General features: G+C 39.0%; 1 protein-coding gene across 1 annotated transcript in view; it reads right to left on the bottom strand.

The window, feature by feature from the left end:
* CNTNAP5 (contactin associated protein family member 5) overlaps window positions 1-18129 on the bottom strand; it is a 424307-nt gene that overhangs the window by 193895 nt on the left and 212283 nt on the right. The window contains exons 9-10 of the mRNA XM_070957105.1: window positions 17600-17749; window positions 6638-6809 (exon numbers count right to left, since the gene is read on the bottom strand). Of these exons, the coding sequence (XP_070813206.1) occupies window positions 6638-6809; window positions 17600-17749 (322 nt within the window). The remainder of the gene's footprint in view (window positions 1-6637; window positions 6810-17599; window positions 17750-18129) is intronic.

The following is an 18129-nucleotide window of genomic DNA, read 5'->3' as shown; positions in this document are numbered from 1 at the left end:
AACTAGGTGAAAAAGATCTTTCAGCAAGCACTCTTCCCCACTTCAAAATTATTGGGAAGTAAAACTATTCACAGGTCATTTTTCAGTGGTATCTTTATTCTAGACTTTTATTCTTGATAGTATGCTGTAATGGTTAAGGTAATGGACTACGATAGGGGAGTCCCTTAGTCAAGTCCATAGAAGTCAAGTGCCTGAGTTCAGCCATAGAAGTTCACTAAATGGCTTTGAGCAAATAACTGTCTCTCAACTCTCAACCCTCTCAACAAAGAGCTTTTGTTATAAAGATAAAAATTGGAGGAAGACATTCTATATACATTGTGTTGAAGTTCATAAAAAAGGATGACACATAAATCTAATAAATTAATAAGTAATGTCTCAGGTAATTGGGCCTGGAAATGCCTATCATGTCTTGACCATCAATGGTTATGAGACTTTGTTTAGCTCCTTTTATTTCACTGGAGGCCAATTCCAGGTTAATCAACTGGTGTTGAAGCTCCTTTCAGGCCTTCCATGAAGCTGAAGTGGGATCATCATAACAGTCCCATGATCATAGTCCTAACCATGATCCATAACTTAGGCACCATTGTTTGGCTACCATCATTTGTAGTGTGGAAAAGAGCAGGATGAACGCAGAATAGATATTGCAGTTCTCTAAGTAAATAATGTAACCACAAATAAGGAAGGACGACAAAGAAGTATCCTTAGACAGCTTTTCCTAGCTGACTGCACATTAATTATTCCAGGGCACAGACAATTATTAAATATTTGCTTCCTAAATCCAAGCAAAGGGATTTGATTTTGATATAAAATAAATGCAATTGAAACACATGGGGCATAATTAGAGAGGAAAGTCTCTCATTTCTCTGGCCAGTCTCATTTAAAGAAAAGGCATTAATAATCTGAACTCCATTCTACAAATTAAATATGGAAGAAGAGCTGAAATGTGCAAGAATAACTCTCTTTTTTCTATTTTTTTTCCTGATTTTTTTTTTCTTCCTTAGCTTTCACTAGGATCTAATTTCCCTCTGGTCTATTTTCTGTAATACAACATAGAAGCCAATAGAATGAGCATGTGAAAAAGTAGTTAAGAGAGCGAAAAAATGTTAAGTCTGAAATTACACTTCAGAACAAACAACAGGAAGGCAGGCAGCAAGGAGGTCCATGTTTCCATGTAAATTCTAAATGATCATCTTTCTCCTCCAAGAAATTGGTCAGTCCTACCCATGCTGCCAGAATGGACATGCTGCAGATCCTATCAGTCAAGGAATTCTGGCCGGTGGGGTCCAGGGGAAGAGCTTCTTTGCCATGGTTCTCACTCACCCACCCTTTTGGCTTTCCGAAAGGTCCTCAAAACTGGGTCTTCCAACTGGCCTGGGACCTCAATAATCTAGAGGTGATTAATGGACTAAGACAGGGGTCACCAACCCCTGAGCCACAGGCCTCTACTGGGCCGTGGCCTAGTTGGAACTGGGCCACGTGAGTGATGGGCCAGTGTGCATGAGCATGTGCACATGCACAGCTCAACTAATCCAAGTGCCAGGCCAGTGAATGTGCAGTTTGGTTCCCTTGTCCCTCTGGCCATTGTCCCCCTGGCCATCAAGCCGCAAAGGTTGGGGACCACTGGACTAAGATAATACCCCTCCTCCTCCCCATGTGCATCCTGCTCCCTTCTTCCCATCTTTGTCAATTTTAAACCAAATTTAGTATTACTTTCTATTGTTTCAATGTTTTATATAGTTGTTGTTATTGATTGTAAGCCACCCAGAGTCACTTCTAGGTGAGATGGGTAGCATATAAGTTTAATAAACAAACAAACAAACAAACAAACAAACAAACAAACAAACAAAATCATGGATTCCAACCATAGAAAATAGTTGCAATTTTATCAACTCCTCATACTACAGTTACATGTCTTCTGCCTTCACCACCATAGACCTTGGTGCTTTACACAAAAGTTTCTGCAGAAAATGGTAATAGAGCTTCATCAGACATTTTATGTTATGGTGCATATACAATGACTACTTCCAGAAGACAGGGTAAATCCATGGCACAACATAATCCCAAAGGCCAAAATTCAGGATTCAGGGACTGAGCTGGATCAAAATCTGTTCTAATTAAAATCCCTTAAAGAGTTTTTGTTGAAAAAAAAAAAGAACTGATAATTTTTGGATTTGATCATTAGAAAAAATAGAATATAGAAAGAAGTTTGATGTAACCTTGGAGAGAGAGGGTAAAATCTAAATGTACTTATAATTGCTCTTAAGAAGATCAGAAGCATCTTTTGCATTGTACTTGCTTTTTTTATTTTTCCTTCTTTTTATATTTTTTATTTCCTTTTCACTTTTCTATTCCTTTTCTCTGTTTCTCTGCTTGTAAGTTAAAATTTGTATTGTTTTTTACTCTGTGAAGAAAAAAAAAGTCTTTAATAAAAGGACCAAGACAGGAAGGAATTCAGGGTGGGGGGGAGGACATTTGATCCAGTTTCTCAGAATATTATTTGACCACAAAGAGCTGTAGTAATGGAGAACAGAACAGGGCTCTTCTACTCTCCTTAATGTAACCCGAGCAAGTACTTTTTGTTCTTTTATTCTTCAGGAATTATCTGGTGACCCATAGCAGGTTTCACAAAGAAAGAAAAGAACCCTGTAAGTGAGTGTGTAGAGCCTGATCTAAGTGTTAAATAAAGAAACAGTGGCAGTCACCTTCCCTTGTAGAAGTTGGTCCCTTTTCTTTCTCTCAGTCTCCCGTTCTTAGAAAAGAACCCATCTCAACATGCCTCTCTTAGTTAGCCTTCAGAGTTCAATCTGAACTTGAAAGAGGGAGTTAATCAACAGCGGTTGCCTTCTCTGCAGGAGGGGTGACTACCGTACTGCTTTTTCTCCCTTTCTTTAGAAAATACCTAGAAGAACCAGAAGTAATAGATGCTGAGTGGGAATGCATGGAGGGCTCCCTCCACACTGCCTGCAAGCTAAAGAAGCTATCTCAGTCACTCCCTGCAGGAAAACAACAACAACAAATGTTTCTACCCTTCCTATCACAAACAAAACCAGACCTGTTGCTTAAAACAGCTTTCTTAAACCACAGTCCATGAAAGCTTTTAATGACAAGATAGCGGTCCATTTGAAGGGGAAATTCCAGAAATCCCAGAGTTTTAATATAACCAATATAAATAGACCTGAGTTGTAAAAGCAACCGCTTCTACCTTTCCCTTCACAAACATAACCAGAGCTTTGAAACAATTAATCCCTTTTAATAATTTAAACAATACAGCCAAAAGACAAACAGAAGTAGATGCAAGCATTTCGTATTGACTCATCAGTATCTATGTTACAATAACACAGTTCAAATCAGCCTCAAATATAAGATCTAGCAAGAACATTAATTAAGCTTATAACATATGCAGGAAAGCAATCAATGGCAAGCCTTATGCCCATGGGAGGCATACATTGACATAAAGCTGTTTCTGCATGCACAAGTGGGAGCTACAAATGGTTAATGACAACTGCCTCAGTAAAATGAAGGAAACGAGAGTTCCGGTGGCACAGTGAACTTTAAAGGCAGAGTTTTGATCCACCTGGTGACCCGTAGATAGTAAGTATCTTGCAATTGCTGAAGAAGGCATTTTATGGCCATGATTTGCTGTTGTTGTTGGATTACTCAAGGCTGTTTGGACCCATTTCGGAAGATGTTCCTTTAACCAGAGCTGTTGCTTAAAACAGCTTTCTTACACCACAATCCCTGAAAACTTTCACTGATAAGATAGCGATCCCATTACGACTCATATCTATATATTGGCTATAAAAGAACCTCAGTTTCTGGGATTCACTTTCAATGCTGCTTCAGTTTTTAATGCTACTGGAAAGATGAAGATGGATTATATTTCATCATGGTACTGAAATCCGAACCATCTATTTTTTTAACGTGCAATCCCATAATCTTTACATTTTGATAATAAAAATGCAAGGTAATTTTCAAAAAGCTTCTCTAAGACATTGTCCCACCCCACACACTAAGACAATTTTGTTCCTATGTTTTCATTTATTTGCCCTGAATTGGTCCCACCTAGATTTCTACAGTTAGTACAGTTAGGGCCTGGTGGCTCAGCAGACTGATAGCATTGTGATTAACACCAGCTGTCTGCAATTACTGTAAGTTCGAATCTCAAGGTTGACTCAGCCTTCCATCCTTTCTAAGATAGGTAAATTGAGGACCCAGTTTGTGGGGGCAATAAGCTGACTTTGTATAAATATACAAAAAGTATGAAAGCTATTGCTTAACGCATTGTAAGCCGCCCTGAGTCTCCGGAGAAGGGCGGCATATAAATCAAATTAAAAAAAACCAAAAAAAAAACAAACAGTAGTGATCGTCAAAGTAAAAAATTCTAAGATTTTATACTGTACATACTAGCCTCTAAATACTAGCCTTTCTCAAAATACAAGTAGTCCTCAATGTACAACAGTTCATTTAGTGACCATTCAAATGGTCTAATACTATGGCACTAATACCATTTTTAACATGACCATTGCAGAATAACCATGCCAATCCCAAAACATAGTTCAGTGCAGCCTATTGCAGTATTAAAGACCCCAACACATCACTCATATCTCCAGCTATATCTACTGTATATAGGAAGTGAAGAAGGGACAGTACATACCTTCTCCAGCAAACTTAGCAATAGCAGAAAAAAACTTTAGGATCTATGGAGCATTTTGGAAGGGTGTGAAGGGCTTTGGAGCCATCTGTTTCATTCTATTGCTTTGAAGCAGAAACCTGGTTTAGTTTACACAACTGCTCTCCTCACTGAGATGATTTGATGGAGGAATCATTGAGTCAAAGTACTATTGTCATGTTCAGAAATAGATAGATAGATAGATAGATAGATAGATAGATAGATAGATAGATAGACAGATAGACAGACAGACAGAGAGACAGACAATAGATAAGTGATAGGTAGATAGAGAAGATAGATAGATAGACAGACAGACAGACAGACAGATGGTAGATAGATAATAGATAGCTGATAGGTAGATAGAGATGATAGGTAGGTAGGTAGGTAGGTAGATAGACAGGCAGACAGACAGACAGACAAATAGCTAATAGAGAGAGAGACAGACTGACAGATGGTAGATAGGCAGATAATAGATAGCTGATAGGTAGATAGGTAGATAGGGAAGATAGATAGATGATAGATAGATAGATAGATAGATAGATAGATAGATAGGGACCAAAATGACTTAGGTTTGTTTTAAGAGATTCGTATTAGCATGACTATCTTTGTTGGTGATGATGATGAACATTTTATCAAAGTGTAGCAGCAATGTTGCTCATGTTCCTCTACCAGGATAGGTTGAAGTGCTTCAAAAGCAGGATTGCCTGAAGCATGCACTGAAGATGACCGACCTTAAAGACTTTCAGGCATAGTAAGGACATTCCACACTGGGTGCAAAGAAACAGTTCTGCAAACAGCGCTGCAAAGGTTTTTGCTAGAAAGACCTTAGCATATATAATTAAAAGTGTTACAGTAACTGCTTTTATGCACATTTCCTTTATGCAAGGGGCTATTCCCAAACTAATAGAGCCTGGACAAGTGAACCATGGAGCATGAAGTCCAGGCTAATAAAAATCAGAAAATTTCCATATGGGGGGGTGGGGGGAGCTACAGTAAGTATCCCTAATGCTTTGTTTTGTGATTGTCTTTCTAGGAAGGTAGCAAAGCATTGGGGCACAATGATTTGCCTTTTTAATTTCAAAGAATGGAAATAGAATCTGTACTGTAAGTTCAAGAGGAATTCTTAGGAACAAAGTCCATGTTGGAATCTGATACCTTACGTTCTCTAGGATGCTAGTTTCTCGTTTCATTTTTTTTAAATTAAAATATATTTTTAAATCAAACTTGATGATTGTACACAATAACAGAAGCTTCACATATATATTAATTTCTCAAAAAACAGATCAAACCAGTAAATAAGTGCTAGCTGCAATTCTAGATTAATTGCTATATATAAGTATCTTTGCCATTCATGAGCTAAAAGTAAATAACTGAGTTACTGAGTTATCTAAAACTTCTCTGCCTCACAAAGGCAATTCTTCTTTGTTACTAACAACAATGCTAGGACAGTGAATTAAGACTGAATTCTGGCTTTTGTGTTTCAGCCTGGTCCTCAGGATGATTTCTGAAATAATTTGATTTCTAGCAAGATCAATATTACTTTATTCTGCTTCTATTCAAAAAAAAAATTCCAGTGTTCACTACAGCAGTTTGGAACCCAGAATTTATTCAAATAAATAAGTTGAGAAGAAGGCATATTTAGATCATTCAAACAATGGCTTTGCTGTTTATTTAAACTTTAAAGCTGTCAAACGTGCTTTGCGTATATAATTTAATTCTTACCCAAATCTACAGTTTAATTTGCATATTCCATCTTTCATGAACAGAGAGAGGGGGGGGAGGGAGAGAGAGAGAGCGCGCATTTCACACAATTTAGTGTTGCTTTGAAGTGATGTTTTCTGGTAGCAACTCTGTTAAACCTAATATTAATAATGATAGCATATTCAAATTTCCAGTTCTACAAAACTGCACTTACAAACCACTTAGCTGAAAGAAAACAACAAGACAAAGGAAAAGGAGAATAATTACCTGTCTTTGATGCCACAGATATCAATGCGCAAATCACTGTAATTCCCCAGGGAGCCTTGCTGAACTAAAGTAAGGTCCTTGGGCTGGTTATCAATAAAGATGAGCCTCATGCAACCTTGAAAAGCCATAATGGGATTTAAACATTTTGAATCGGTAAAATTGTCAGGGCACCCTGTGGGACAAAGAAGGTAGAAAAGCAGTGAGATGAAGAATACTTAAATAATAATTTATTTGCTTGGGGATTCATAGAAAGTAAGTCTAATTACTTTTAGTGTTTTCATTGCTTGCATTTAAGTTTCAAATTCTATAGAAGTAAATTGAAACATCTTCCAAAGAAAATAAGTAATAATAAGGATAGAAGACAGATATTGGGGCAAGTTCAAATTTTAGTCTTTTTTAACATAAAAAAAAGCATGAGCTGGAACTAGTATGGTTTTTGTTGTCTTCAGAGGGAGCCCATGGATTGAAGCTGCATGACACAACCTATTTAGGATATCTGTTCACAAATTAAAAGATTGAATTATATCACGGCAAAACATTCACCCTTCAACCCAAATATATGATCTACTGTGACTGTACATTTTTAGGATCTTATGCAGAGAAATCCCTTCCCTGACTTTTTTTCCCCTAGTAGGCTTCAGAGATTAAGTTCAGGTATTTTCTGATTACAAAATATGTCTTTACCTTATTAAGAGAGCTTCTTAAAGAGAACTTGGGTCTATTTTATTTATTTTTATTTTATATTTCGTTCTGCCTTTCTTAATTTTTTTTTAAAAAAATAATATATATGTTTCCAGGTGGGAAACATATATAATATTCCTTCCTCCTATTTTCCCCACAACAACCCTGTGAGGTGACTTGGGCTGAGAGAGAATCCTGAACATTGATCTTAAGACCCCGTTTGTTTACTGAAGTTATCAAAAATCCCCATTAAAATACTCTCTTGCTCATTTTACTTTTGCAATTATAGAAGCAGCATAATCACAATTATCACGCTATAATTAGTTTTACTTTATAATGAGAATAGATGTGCTGATTATTAACAAAAATAAAACTCGATTAATGGACATGAAAAGGTTCAATTTACTGTTGGGCACTATTCTAAAGGATGGAAGAAAACCAGCCTTTAAAGTCTGATGCAGCTTCTGCTATTGGAGGAGCTGTTTTGTACTCATGCCAGGAACTTTTGGGGATCATGGCAGCTTATTGCTTCCTTTTTTTTCCTTGTCCCCTGATCATCTCCTTTATCTTATTTCATTTATTTGTCCTTTATCTCTTCAGTCCTTCCTTTGTCAGTTTCTTTCTGGAGTACATAATCTACTCCATCCTTGCACCAGTAGTTTGCTACAGTAGTTTGTTTCAGTATCTGTGGATGGCACATAGTTAGGGAAAGCTGTCACTTCCTATTGAATATCAGTCTTGCAAGCCATATAGGGACTTATGAATTTAGATTCTATCTCTTCTCTTTCCAATTTCTCTCTCCCCACTCCCCCACTGTAGCCATTCATTACTGTTGATCAAACAGCCTAGGTCTACAACCTATTTTCACAATGGCTCACCTAGGGGTCCAGAATGACTTCATAGCACAATGTCAGCAACTGCCAATGTCATATTATTATTATTCCAAAAACAAACACACACACACACACACACACACACACACATACACACACATATACATATCCTTTTCACCAAGGAGACTCTGGGTGGTGCACAGCAATAGATAAAAGCAAAAAATACCAAATATGAATCCACAGTAATAAATATCATAAAAACCAAATATCAACATAAATTTGTGAGACGTACCAAAGAAAAACATAACAAGGAAATAGAAAAGGCAAAGAGGTTAAAATCACAGGCTGGAAATGGAGAGTGACATAGCTAAGCTAATAAATGGAAAAAAAAAACTGTCAGTAAAGACAGCAACAACAGAAAATGATAATAACAACCACATCTGGCTGATTGTGCAATGAATCATAACAATAATAATCCACCTTAAAGTATGGATGAGGTAAAGACATGTTACAATGCAATAGCCTTTGCTGAGAATGTATTAAAATGCCAAGTTATACCTCATCTTACTAGTGACTAGTTTAGCTGAATGCTTTTCTGCTAGTTTACTGTAGGACTAGTATACTCTAAAAACTGTCTATTTTTGATATAACCTAAAGTTGCTGCAAAGTCTGAGCAACATAGTATAGGACTTGGTGAGCTCAACTAAGTGGTCACAGACCAAGCAGAACCCCTTCTCCCATGGTGCTCAGCTAGTAAACTCTTAAAATTATTCCACAGCAACAACAAAGTAACAATTACTACAATTCTAGTGTCAACTTCATGACAAATTCAGCTTTAGAAATCCCGTGCCATCTTTTTTTTTTTTTTACCAAGATGGTGTTTGAATTACACTGAGCTTTATGACAGCTTGTTGAAGCTATATCAGCATCTGGACTAAACCTATCATTATGCTTGGAAAGAGAGAGAGAGAGAGAGACGCGTAGAGGGAAAATGAAAATGTCATCCAATAGTATTGTGCACCCTGGATATAATCAGGGAGCATAGAGTAAACTCTTTGAAATATCAGCAGTGCAAAGATCAGACTGAAATGAATTCTATAATACTACCGCACCCTGAGAGCAGGTTCTGAAAGAAATAACTTCACATATATAAGCAATCCTCTGAGCAAACAGTGTTAAACAGTGCAAAACTTTTTTTCTATTCTTTTTAGTATAGTACCAAAAATGAGGTTAAAGGGACATCAGTAGAATGATTTTTACAAGAAAAAAAAAACCCAACAAAAATGCACTCCGTGCTTGCTAATGCTGTGATCAATGTTACATGCTTATTAAGAAATTGAAGTAATCTGTTTTCAAAGCCATAATTCAAAACCTTAAAGATTCCAGAGAGAGCCACAGCTGGTTATTGCATTTGAGAATGGAATACGGTTTTGAATCTGCAAAAATATCTTACGGGCCTAAAGGGAGCCAAATGCAAAATGCTTGTGAATCATATACATTATGATATCACTATCACCACCTTTCCTGATTATAACCATAGGAACTTTCATTTGAGCCAGCAGTGTGCTGCAGCTGCCAAGAAAGCCAACACAGTTCTAGGCTGCATAAACAGAGAGATAGAATCAAGATCACGTGAAGTGTTAATACCACTTTATAATGCTTTGATGAAGCCACACTTGGAATACTGTATCTAGTTTTGGTCGTCATGATGTAAAAAATATGTTGTGACTTTAGAAAGAGTGCAGAGAAGAGCAACAAAGATGATTAGGGGACTGGAGGCTAAAACATAAAAAGAACAGTTGCTGGAATTAGGTAAGTCTAGTTTAATGAAAAGAAAGACTGGGGTGACATGATATCTCAGGGGCTGCTATAAAAAAGAGGGAGTCAAGCTATTCTCCAAAGCCCCAGAGGTAGGACAAGAAGCAATGGTGGAAACTAATCAAGGAGAGAAGCAACCTAGAACTAAGGAGAAAAAATTCCTGACAGTTAGAACAATTAATCAGTGAAACAACTTGCCTCCAGAAGTTGTGTGTGCTCCAATACTGGAAGTTTTTAAAAAGATATTGAATAACCATTTGTCTGAAATACTATAGGTTTTTCTGCTTAAGAAGGGGGTTGGACTAGAAGACCTCCAAGGTCCCTTCCAACTCTGTTATTCTATTCTATATAAACCTAAAACACAGAGACATTTTAAAGTAGAAACTGAGTTGTCTTTCATTACTACAAAGCAAACTTGAATCTCTAGTTGAAATATTAGCAAAGAATCCTTAATTGATATCTACTGTATATGGCAATGGGGGAGGGAGAAAAGAGAGAGGAAGGGCTACTCACTCTTCTCCAAAATTTACTCCAAAATTTAAGAGGAAAGTAAGTGGAATAGCTAAATTTTGCCTCCTGTACCATCCAGCACTGGGGTGACTGGAGTCGGAGGTTCAAGTCATTTCTAAGTCATGGGAAGTCACTGAGTGATTTTTGGCTAGCCAGTCTCTTTTGGTTACAAATACCTGTCAAGCTGCTGTTATGGGAATAAAATTAGGGGAAATCTGATGGAAATTATCTTATTTTCCCAAATATAAATTAATCCAGTAAATGGAAGCCCTACTAAAAAGACTGTAGCATACCTCATGGTCTTTGGGGATCAGACATTTACTTCCAAAGAAGTAACTATTTACAATCTGCTCTGATAGAGCATTACATCAATGTATAAATCTCACACAAATATTGTTAGAGAACAAACAATGTACCAAAATGTATAGTTCCCTATAAAGTATCCTTTTTCAAGTCAATATTCAATAGGATGCTTTGTCTGTTATTGTGCCACTTACTCCTGCTCCTCTGAATGGATACAGGCATTAAAGTAACCCAAAACTGGTCCTTTGGTATAACTAAAGTCTACTGTTTTTTTAAAAAAAACACTATCTAAAAGAAATGTATGAAAAATAATAAATATGCCTGAATATATATTGTAGCATCAGCATCAGGAGAGCCTTCTCTGTAGGGGCACCTACTATCTGGAATGAGCTCCCCCCGGAAATACAGAGGATCCCGGATCTGCGCACCTTCTGCCGTGCTTTGAAGACCTTTTTATTCCACCAGGCAGGCCTGGCCTAATCTTTTCCCTCTTTTCTTTTAATATGCAAATTTTAATCTGTTTTTTAAATGATTGGGGTGTTTTAATCTGTCTGGGCCAAATTGTTTAATTCGATTTTATCCTGTTTTTAAATTTTGTATTTATGTATTTTACTGTTTGGCTGTTCACCGCCCTGAGTCCTTCGGGAGTAGGGCGGTATACAAATCAAGAAAGAAAGAAAGAAAGAAAGAAAGAAAGAAAGAAAGAAAGAAAGAAAGAAAGAAAGAAAGAAAGAAAGAAAGAAAGTAAGTTATTGTCAGTGCCAAAATTTGAAACCTAAGTACCATTCTAATGCTTCCATCCTAGAAATGTTAGACAAAAACTTATTTGTGATGTGGATCTTAATATATTAGTCAAAACGTGAAAGAAAAGTTAACAGCTAAAAAAAAAGTTTCTTGAACCATGACATATTCGTTGGATGCTGTCTGTGTTATCAATCTATAAAGCAGTCTGAAGAATAGAAGGCGATGGAAATGGAAAATAAGTTTATAGTGCTACAGTGTGTCACTTGAAGACTCTTCAATGTTCTGCTGCAGCACACTAAAGACCATTAGCAGCTGGATGTACTGGTAAGCTTCTTTCTTTGTGAAAAATAGTCATTGTGAAATATGTAAGTTGTGTTGATCAGAATGGATGTAAGAGATCAGAATGGATGCAAGTGACAAATAGGAAAGAGGAGTTAACCACTGCTTGTTTCCTTGGTCCTATAGGGGGTAGAGCAGCGATAGCTAACCTTTTTGCCATCGCGTGCCAGGAGAGGGGGGTGCGGGGGAGGGTCGCGCGCACGCGTGCCCACACCACTAATTCTATGCACCCTGCCCTGCGCATGCGCGTGCAACCCCTCCTTCCCCCCCGCTCCTGGCATGCAATGGCCTGGTAGGACCGTTTTTCTTTCTTATCTGGTTCCAGTTCCTCTCTATTTATCTGGGAAGGGCGAAAACATCCTTTCTCACTCCCTCGGAGGCCCTCCAAAGGCCTGAAACGACCTGTTTCCCAACTCCCGGTGGGACAGGAAGTGACATTTTTTGCTGTCCCCAGCCTCTCTAGGAGTCTCTGGAGGCTAGGGACAGCAAAAATGTCACTTCCTGTCCCACTGGGAGTTGGGAAATGGGCCATTTCAGGCCTTTGGAGGGCCTCCGAGGGAGTGGGAAAGGCTGTTTTCACCCTCCGCAAATGCATAGAGAGGATCTGGAGACAGGTAAGAAAGAAAAACGGGCCTTCTCCACCTACCCCCAGCCCCTCCGGAGGCAGGAAACAGCCTGTTTCCCTACTTCTGGTGGGCCCAGAAGGCCTGAAAATCAGCTGGCCGGCACACACATGCACAGCAGAGCTCAGCTGGCATGCCCACTGATATGGCTATGTGTGCCACCTTTGGCATGCGTGCCATAGGTTTGCCATCACGGGGGCAGAGGGAATGGCCTCTATCCACTATAGGGGCAAGAAAATCTGCTACAAAGACAATGGTCAGAAGGAAACAACCTGAGTCCATAGATGTAATTTGCAAAAGGATTTCAGCTTGACCCTTTCTAGTTCTCATGAAAATAAAGAAAGGGAAGCAGCACATTCAGATCTACAGGATTCTGTTATGTAAACCTGTGATATAAGCAGGGGTGGGCTGCTGGGGGTTTGCAGGGGTTCAGGAGAACCTCTAGCTAAGTTTATATGCAGTTCAGAGAACTCCCAAATCCCACTCCTGGCTGGCACCATCCACCCCACCCCACCCCTCCCAGGAGTCCCCACGCGGCCTGTTTTGGATGCAGGTAAGTGCAGGGTGTGCGGGGAGGCTTGGAAAGGGTGAAAAACAGGCGTACCGAAAGTTTGGGAAAGCCAAAAACGGGCCAATTTCCAGCCTCCAGAGGGCCTCTGGAGCCTGAGGAGGCTATTTTTGCCCTCCCGGATGCTCAAAAAAAGTCTCTGGAGCCCGGGGAGGGCAAAAACTACTACTGCAATGCTCTCTACATGGGGCTTCCCTTGAGGAGCACCCGGAGGCTCCAGCTGGTCCAGAATGCGGCCACACGGGTGGTTATGGGAGCGACGTGGCGCTCCCATGTGACCCCCCTCCTGCGTGAGCTGAACTGGCTCCTGGTGGTCTTCCGGGTGCGCTTCAAGGTTTTGGTCACCACCTTTAGAGTGCTCCATGGCATCGGACCGGGGTATTTATGAGACCGCCTTCTACTACCTATAACCTCTCACTGACCAGTACGCTCCCATAGAGAGGGGCTTCTCAGGGTGCCGTCGGCCAAACAGTGTCGGCTGGCAGCCCCCAGGGGGAGAGCCTTCTCTGTGGGGGCACCTACTCTCTGGAACGAGCTCCCCCCGGAGATACGGAGGATCCCGGACCTGTGCATGTTTCGTTGTGCTCTCAAAACTTTTTTATTTCAGCAGGCTGGCCTGGCCTAACTCTCCTCTTTTAAATTTTTAATTCATTTGATCTTATAAATTGGGTGTTTTAATCTGTGTTTCGGCCAAAATATTTAATAATTTTAAGGGACTTTTAATATTTGTATTATCTGTATTTTATCTTGGCTGTTCACCACCCTGAGTCCTTCAGGAGTAGGGCAATATAGAAATTTGATTAATAAATAAATAAATAATAATAAATAAATAATAAAAACGCCCCTCCTGCCATGGTGCAGGAGGATGACTAGGCCACACCCACTGTGACCACGCCCACCCAGCAACCGGGCAGAGAAGCCCTTGCTTAAATTTTTGAAGCCCACCCCTGGATATAAGTAATATTAGCCTGCTTGGCTTTGGTTTCTTATTCGGTGTACCTTGAAGGCTGACACCTCCCAGCTCAGACCTCCATGACTCATATATGTATATCTTAATGCATGCAAAATCTGATGTATGTATCTTAATGTCTGATGTATGTATCTTAACTTGCGGGACCGCCTTCTACCACCAATAGCCTCCCACCGGCCGGTACGCTCCCATAGAGAGGGGCTCCTCCGGGTGCCGTCAGCCAAACAATGCCAACTGGCGGCCCCCAGGGGGAGAGCCTTCTCTGTGGGGGCACCTACTATCTGGAAAGAGCTCCCCCCAGAGATACGGAGGATCCCGGATCTGCGCACCTTCCACCGCGCCTTAAAGACCTTACTATTTCACCAGGCCGGCCTGGCCTAATTTTCCCCCTCTTTTATAAAAGATTTTTAAAATTTTAAATATCTTTTAGTATTTTATATATTCAATTTTAAATTGGTTTTAAAAGTTTGGGATTTTAAATTTGTCGGGGCCAAAATTATTTAATTTGATTTTATTCTATTTTTAAATTTTGTATGTATGTGTTTTTATTGTTTGGCTGTGCACCGCCCTGAGTCCTTCGGGAGTAGGGCGGTATAGAAATCTAATAAAATAAATTAATTAATTAATTAATGCATGCTCAATCTTTGATTCTCAAGTAGGTAAACTTTGCGGCTGTTGATCAATAAAGACCACACATCATTGAATGGTACATGCTTTTAAAAGCACAAGGTAGGTTCATAAAGTCTTTCAGGGGAAAGGGATAATTGGAAAATACCAGTGAAAACCTTATCAGAATCCTTTTGAAGAAGAAAGACTTGAAGAAAAAGTTATTTCTTATTGATGTTTTTAAATCTATAAGGCCAAAGGGTCTTTCAAAGACTGTCTCCATAAAGCTCTTGAAATGAAATTGGCTAAGGGGACACAACCTCACTTTTTCTCAGCCATCAAAAAATACTGGTCAGAAAGGAATGTTCTTGGCTGAGAAAACGTATGGTTGGTGCTCATGCACTTCATCTGTTGCTAGAGATGTAGTGATGGGCAAGTTTATTAATCCCTTCCCTTCCCTCTCGCTCTCTCTCTTCCACAGACACATGCACAAACCCTATATTTCTTCCATATTTGTTCAGTTTTATGATCTTATAACATTTATTTCTTCAGATCAGAAGAACTTTCTTATGCTGATTGGTAGGCATTTGGTGCACATTTCCCCAGGCATGCGTTTTGCTTTGTAATTTTGTCTAATGTAAATTTTTGTAAACAATTTCTCTAACACAACAAATTTTGCACATTAGCTTCAAGAATGCATAAGAAACCTTTCCTTAAGGTTTCCCTATTTTTTTTTTTAAATTAGCAACCACATTTTAAGAAAAATTTGACTCGTAATTAAGTTTGACAACACACAATGATACATGATAGCTATGTATGGGCTTGAAAATACAAAATTAAATATACTTTCGTTCAAGCATTAACAAAATGTCTTTGTCATTACAAAACTGATGAAACTTGGAGATCTGCAGGAGAAATGGATCCACAAAGTTCATTTTAACTATTCCAGTTTTACAGTAGTGGCCAAAATTGTGGGAAAAGTGTATTTTCTAAAACTAGCTAATAACACCCCCCCCCTTTTTTTAGTAGTACCATAAAATTATATATCAATGGAAAGATAATTTAATCAAGAATGTAATGCAATAACTTTCATGAAGGATTTGCTATTAGAATAGCAGTTACAGTATAAAGAAGAAAAGTGAAACACGTAGAAAAAACAAGATATACAAAAATTATCACCATAGAAAAAATGAGATATACAAAAATTATCATGTCAGTTAATACTTAGTTGGGTAACCTTTAGCATGAATTATGGCCTTACAATGTCTTCCCATGGAGTGAACCAAGTCTTTTAGTTCTGCAGCTGTTATAATGTGAAACCAAGATTGAATGATTGCTTCTATTAACTGGGTTTTATTGCTGGGTCGCTTCTGACTAAAAAGTTTCTTTAGTCAGCTTCATAGATTTTCAATTGGGTTAAGGTGTGGGCTATTCCCAGGCCATTCCAGCAGTGGAATATGAAACTCCAAAAAAAGAGTGGTGTTATTAGTCATCAAACCTCAAAAATACACTTTTCTCAAAAGGTTTCCACAATTTTGGCCACTACTATATAGAAAGCTAACACATTTTCATGGGGAGGGGGGTGTTTGACATATTTTGGATTCTCTTTATATTGCTACTGTTTTTAACACTTGAAGCCCCCCAATATTTATAAGTGATAACCAGTCCTACATGAAATAGGATCTGCATACTTAAAGGATTTCCTCTCTCCTATAGTCTCTACCCATCCTATTCCCTCCAGATCCCATCGGTTAAAGAGTATAACCTAATGAGACCTAGAAGGCAGGCCTTTGTGTTGTAGCACAGCATCCCCTGCCACCCAGAGAGCCTCATGGCTCCCAGCTTGCTTGCCTACGAATGATCTTTGAAAACTTAATTGTGACTTTAAGCCTAAAAGTAAATGGGTACAGCATTAAAGCTCTGCTGGATTCTCTTTGGATGATGAAAAGACTCATGGCCTTCTAGAGATAACACTCCTGGAGGAGTTGATCCCAGCTAGGTTGGAGCCCAGACTCCGCTCCAGCTGAGGCAGATCCAGCAAGGCCCTGGACTCCTGCCTGCACCCACTGAAACTTCTCCGACTCTGAGGTTAATCCATCTAGCCCCAAACCAAAGCAGGCCTTAAGAATCTGAAGATAGAGGACTGAGCTACACAGCCCAGAGATGTCAGCCAAGAAGTAGACTCTGAGGAATAACATGCATTGGAAGGAGGCTCAGCATGGGTGATTTATTGATCTTACTCCCCTTGAGAAAAAGCTGAGAACAACCTTTCAAACCTCAGTTCTGTTGTGTGTACCTTATCATGCTGTTGGGCCAGAGACTCTTGATTCCACTTCATTGTGTTTTGTTGTTTGTTTATTGGATTCCTGGTCTCCAAGACTTGACTGCATTATATTTGTCATCTTTATAGGTAAAAAGGACTCTTTGCTTCTAAAAAGTTCTGATTGAGTCTGTATATCTCTGGAGTGTGGCAGGCAACCACCTTACTATCTTATTGGTTGGCAACCATCAGTACGAACACACACACACACACACACACACACACACACACACACAAGTGAGTGGAGATGGGGCCTCCCCTTTTAGTGGTGGGTGCAATGGAGTTATTCCACCTATGTTTTGGTGGCTTCCCTCAATAAACTGGTTATATGTTAGGCTTTGTTTTGTATTTTGTTAAAAAAAAATTCTGTTTTTAACCTGTGAAGCACTCAAAGTTTAACAGTGTAGAAATAAGATAGACAGATAGACAGACAGACAAACAGACAGACAGACAGTCAGTCAGTCAGTCAGTCAGTCAGTCAGTCAGTCAGTCAGTCAGTCAGTCAGATAAATATTTTTTTCCCTTAACCTTTCAGGAAGCAATATAATTTCTTAGTTACAAAAATAATCTTAAAAGGATAGGATTTTTTTTTTGACAAAGAAAGTAAATGTAATAGTGTATTGCAATTACAGGGGAAGCCAGCTTACCTCCAAAATAATAGCTGTGCCCTGAATAAATCTGTGAAACGGTGGTAGCATGAACAGCCGACGCTACATCGTTATCAAGAGTTAAGGTGATGCGATGTCTTCTGGCATTGATGTTAACCGAGTGCCACAGGCCATCATATAGATTGTTGCCTAAGAAACAAAGAAGTATAAACCTGATCAACCACTCACATCAGGACCAGAAGGAAGAGACAATGTCTGTGAATCATTCTGATCCTTCCAGGAAGCAACAAAACCATTCAGTGGAGAGTAACCAATAGTGGAATGTTTGGCATAAACACATGGCCTGAAGACCTCAGGCACTCATGAAGTTGTTATATATGGTAATTTGCCTAATCATCCCAATTGAGAGGGTGTAAGTAATCTCAAATCCAGAAAGCTCTTGTTGTGGATATTTAATGTGGACAAGGACTTGCCATGTTTTTAAATTTGTAAATAAGAATCATCCTGAACAGACAACTTTTCTATAGGATAATTGTGTGTGCGTGTTCATCTGATTATGAGCATTCTTA

The sequence above is a fragment of the Pituophis catenifer genome, unplaced genomic scaffold (genome assembly GCF_029215685.1).
Source record: "Pituophis catenifer annectens isolate HBS135680 unplaced genomic scaffold, rPitCat1.0.hap2 SCAF_1, whole genome shotgun sequence".
NCBI lineage: Eukaryota > Metazoa > Chordata > Lepidosauria > Squamata > Colubridae > Pituophis > Pituophis catenifer.
The sequence above is the reverse complement of the archived record's forward strand: the minus strand, read 5'-3'. Positions and strand labels throughout refer to the sequence as shown.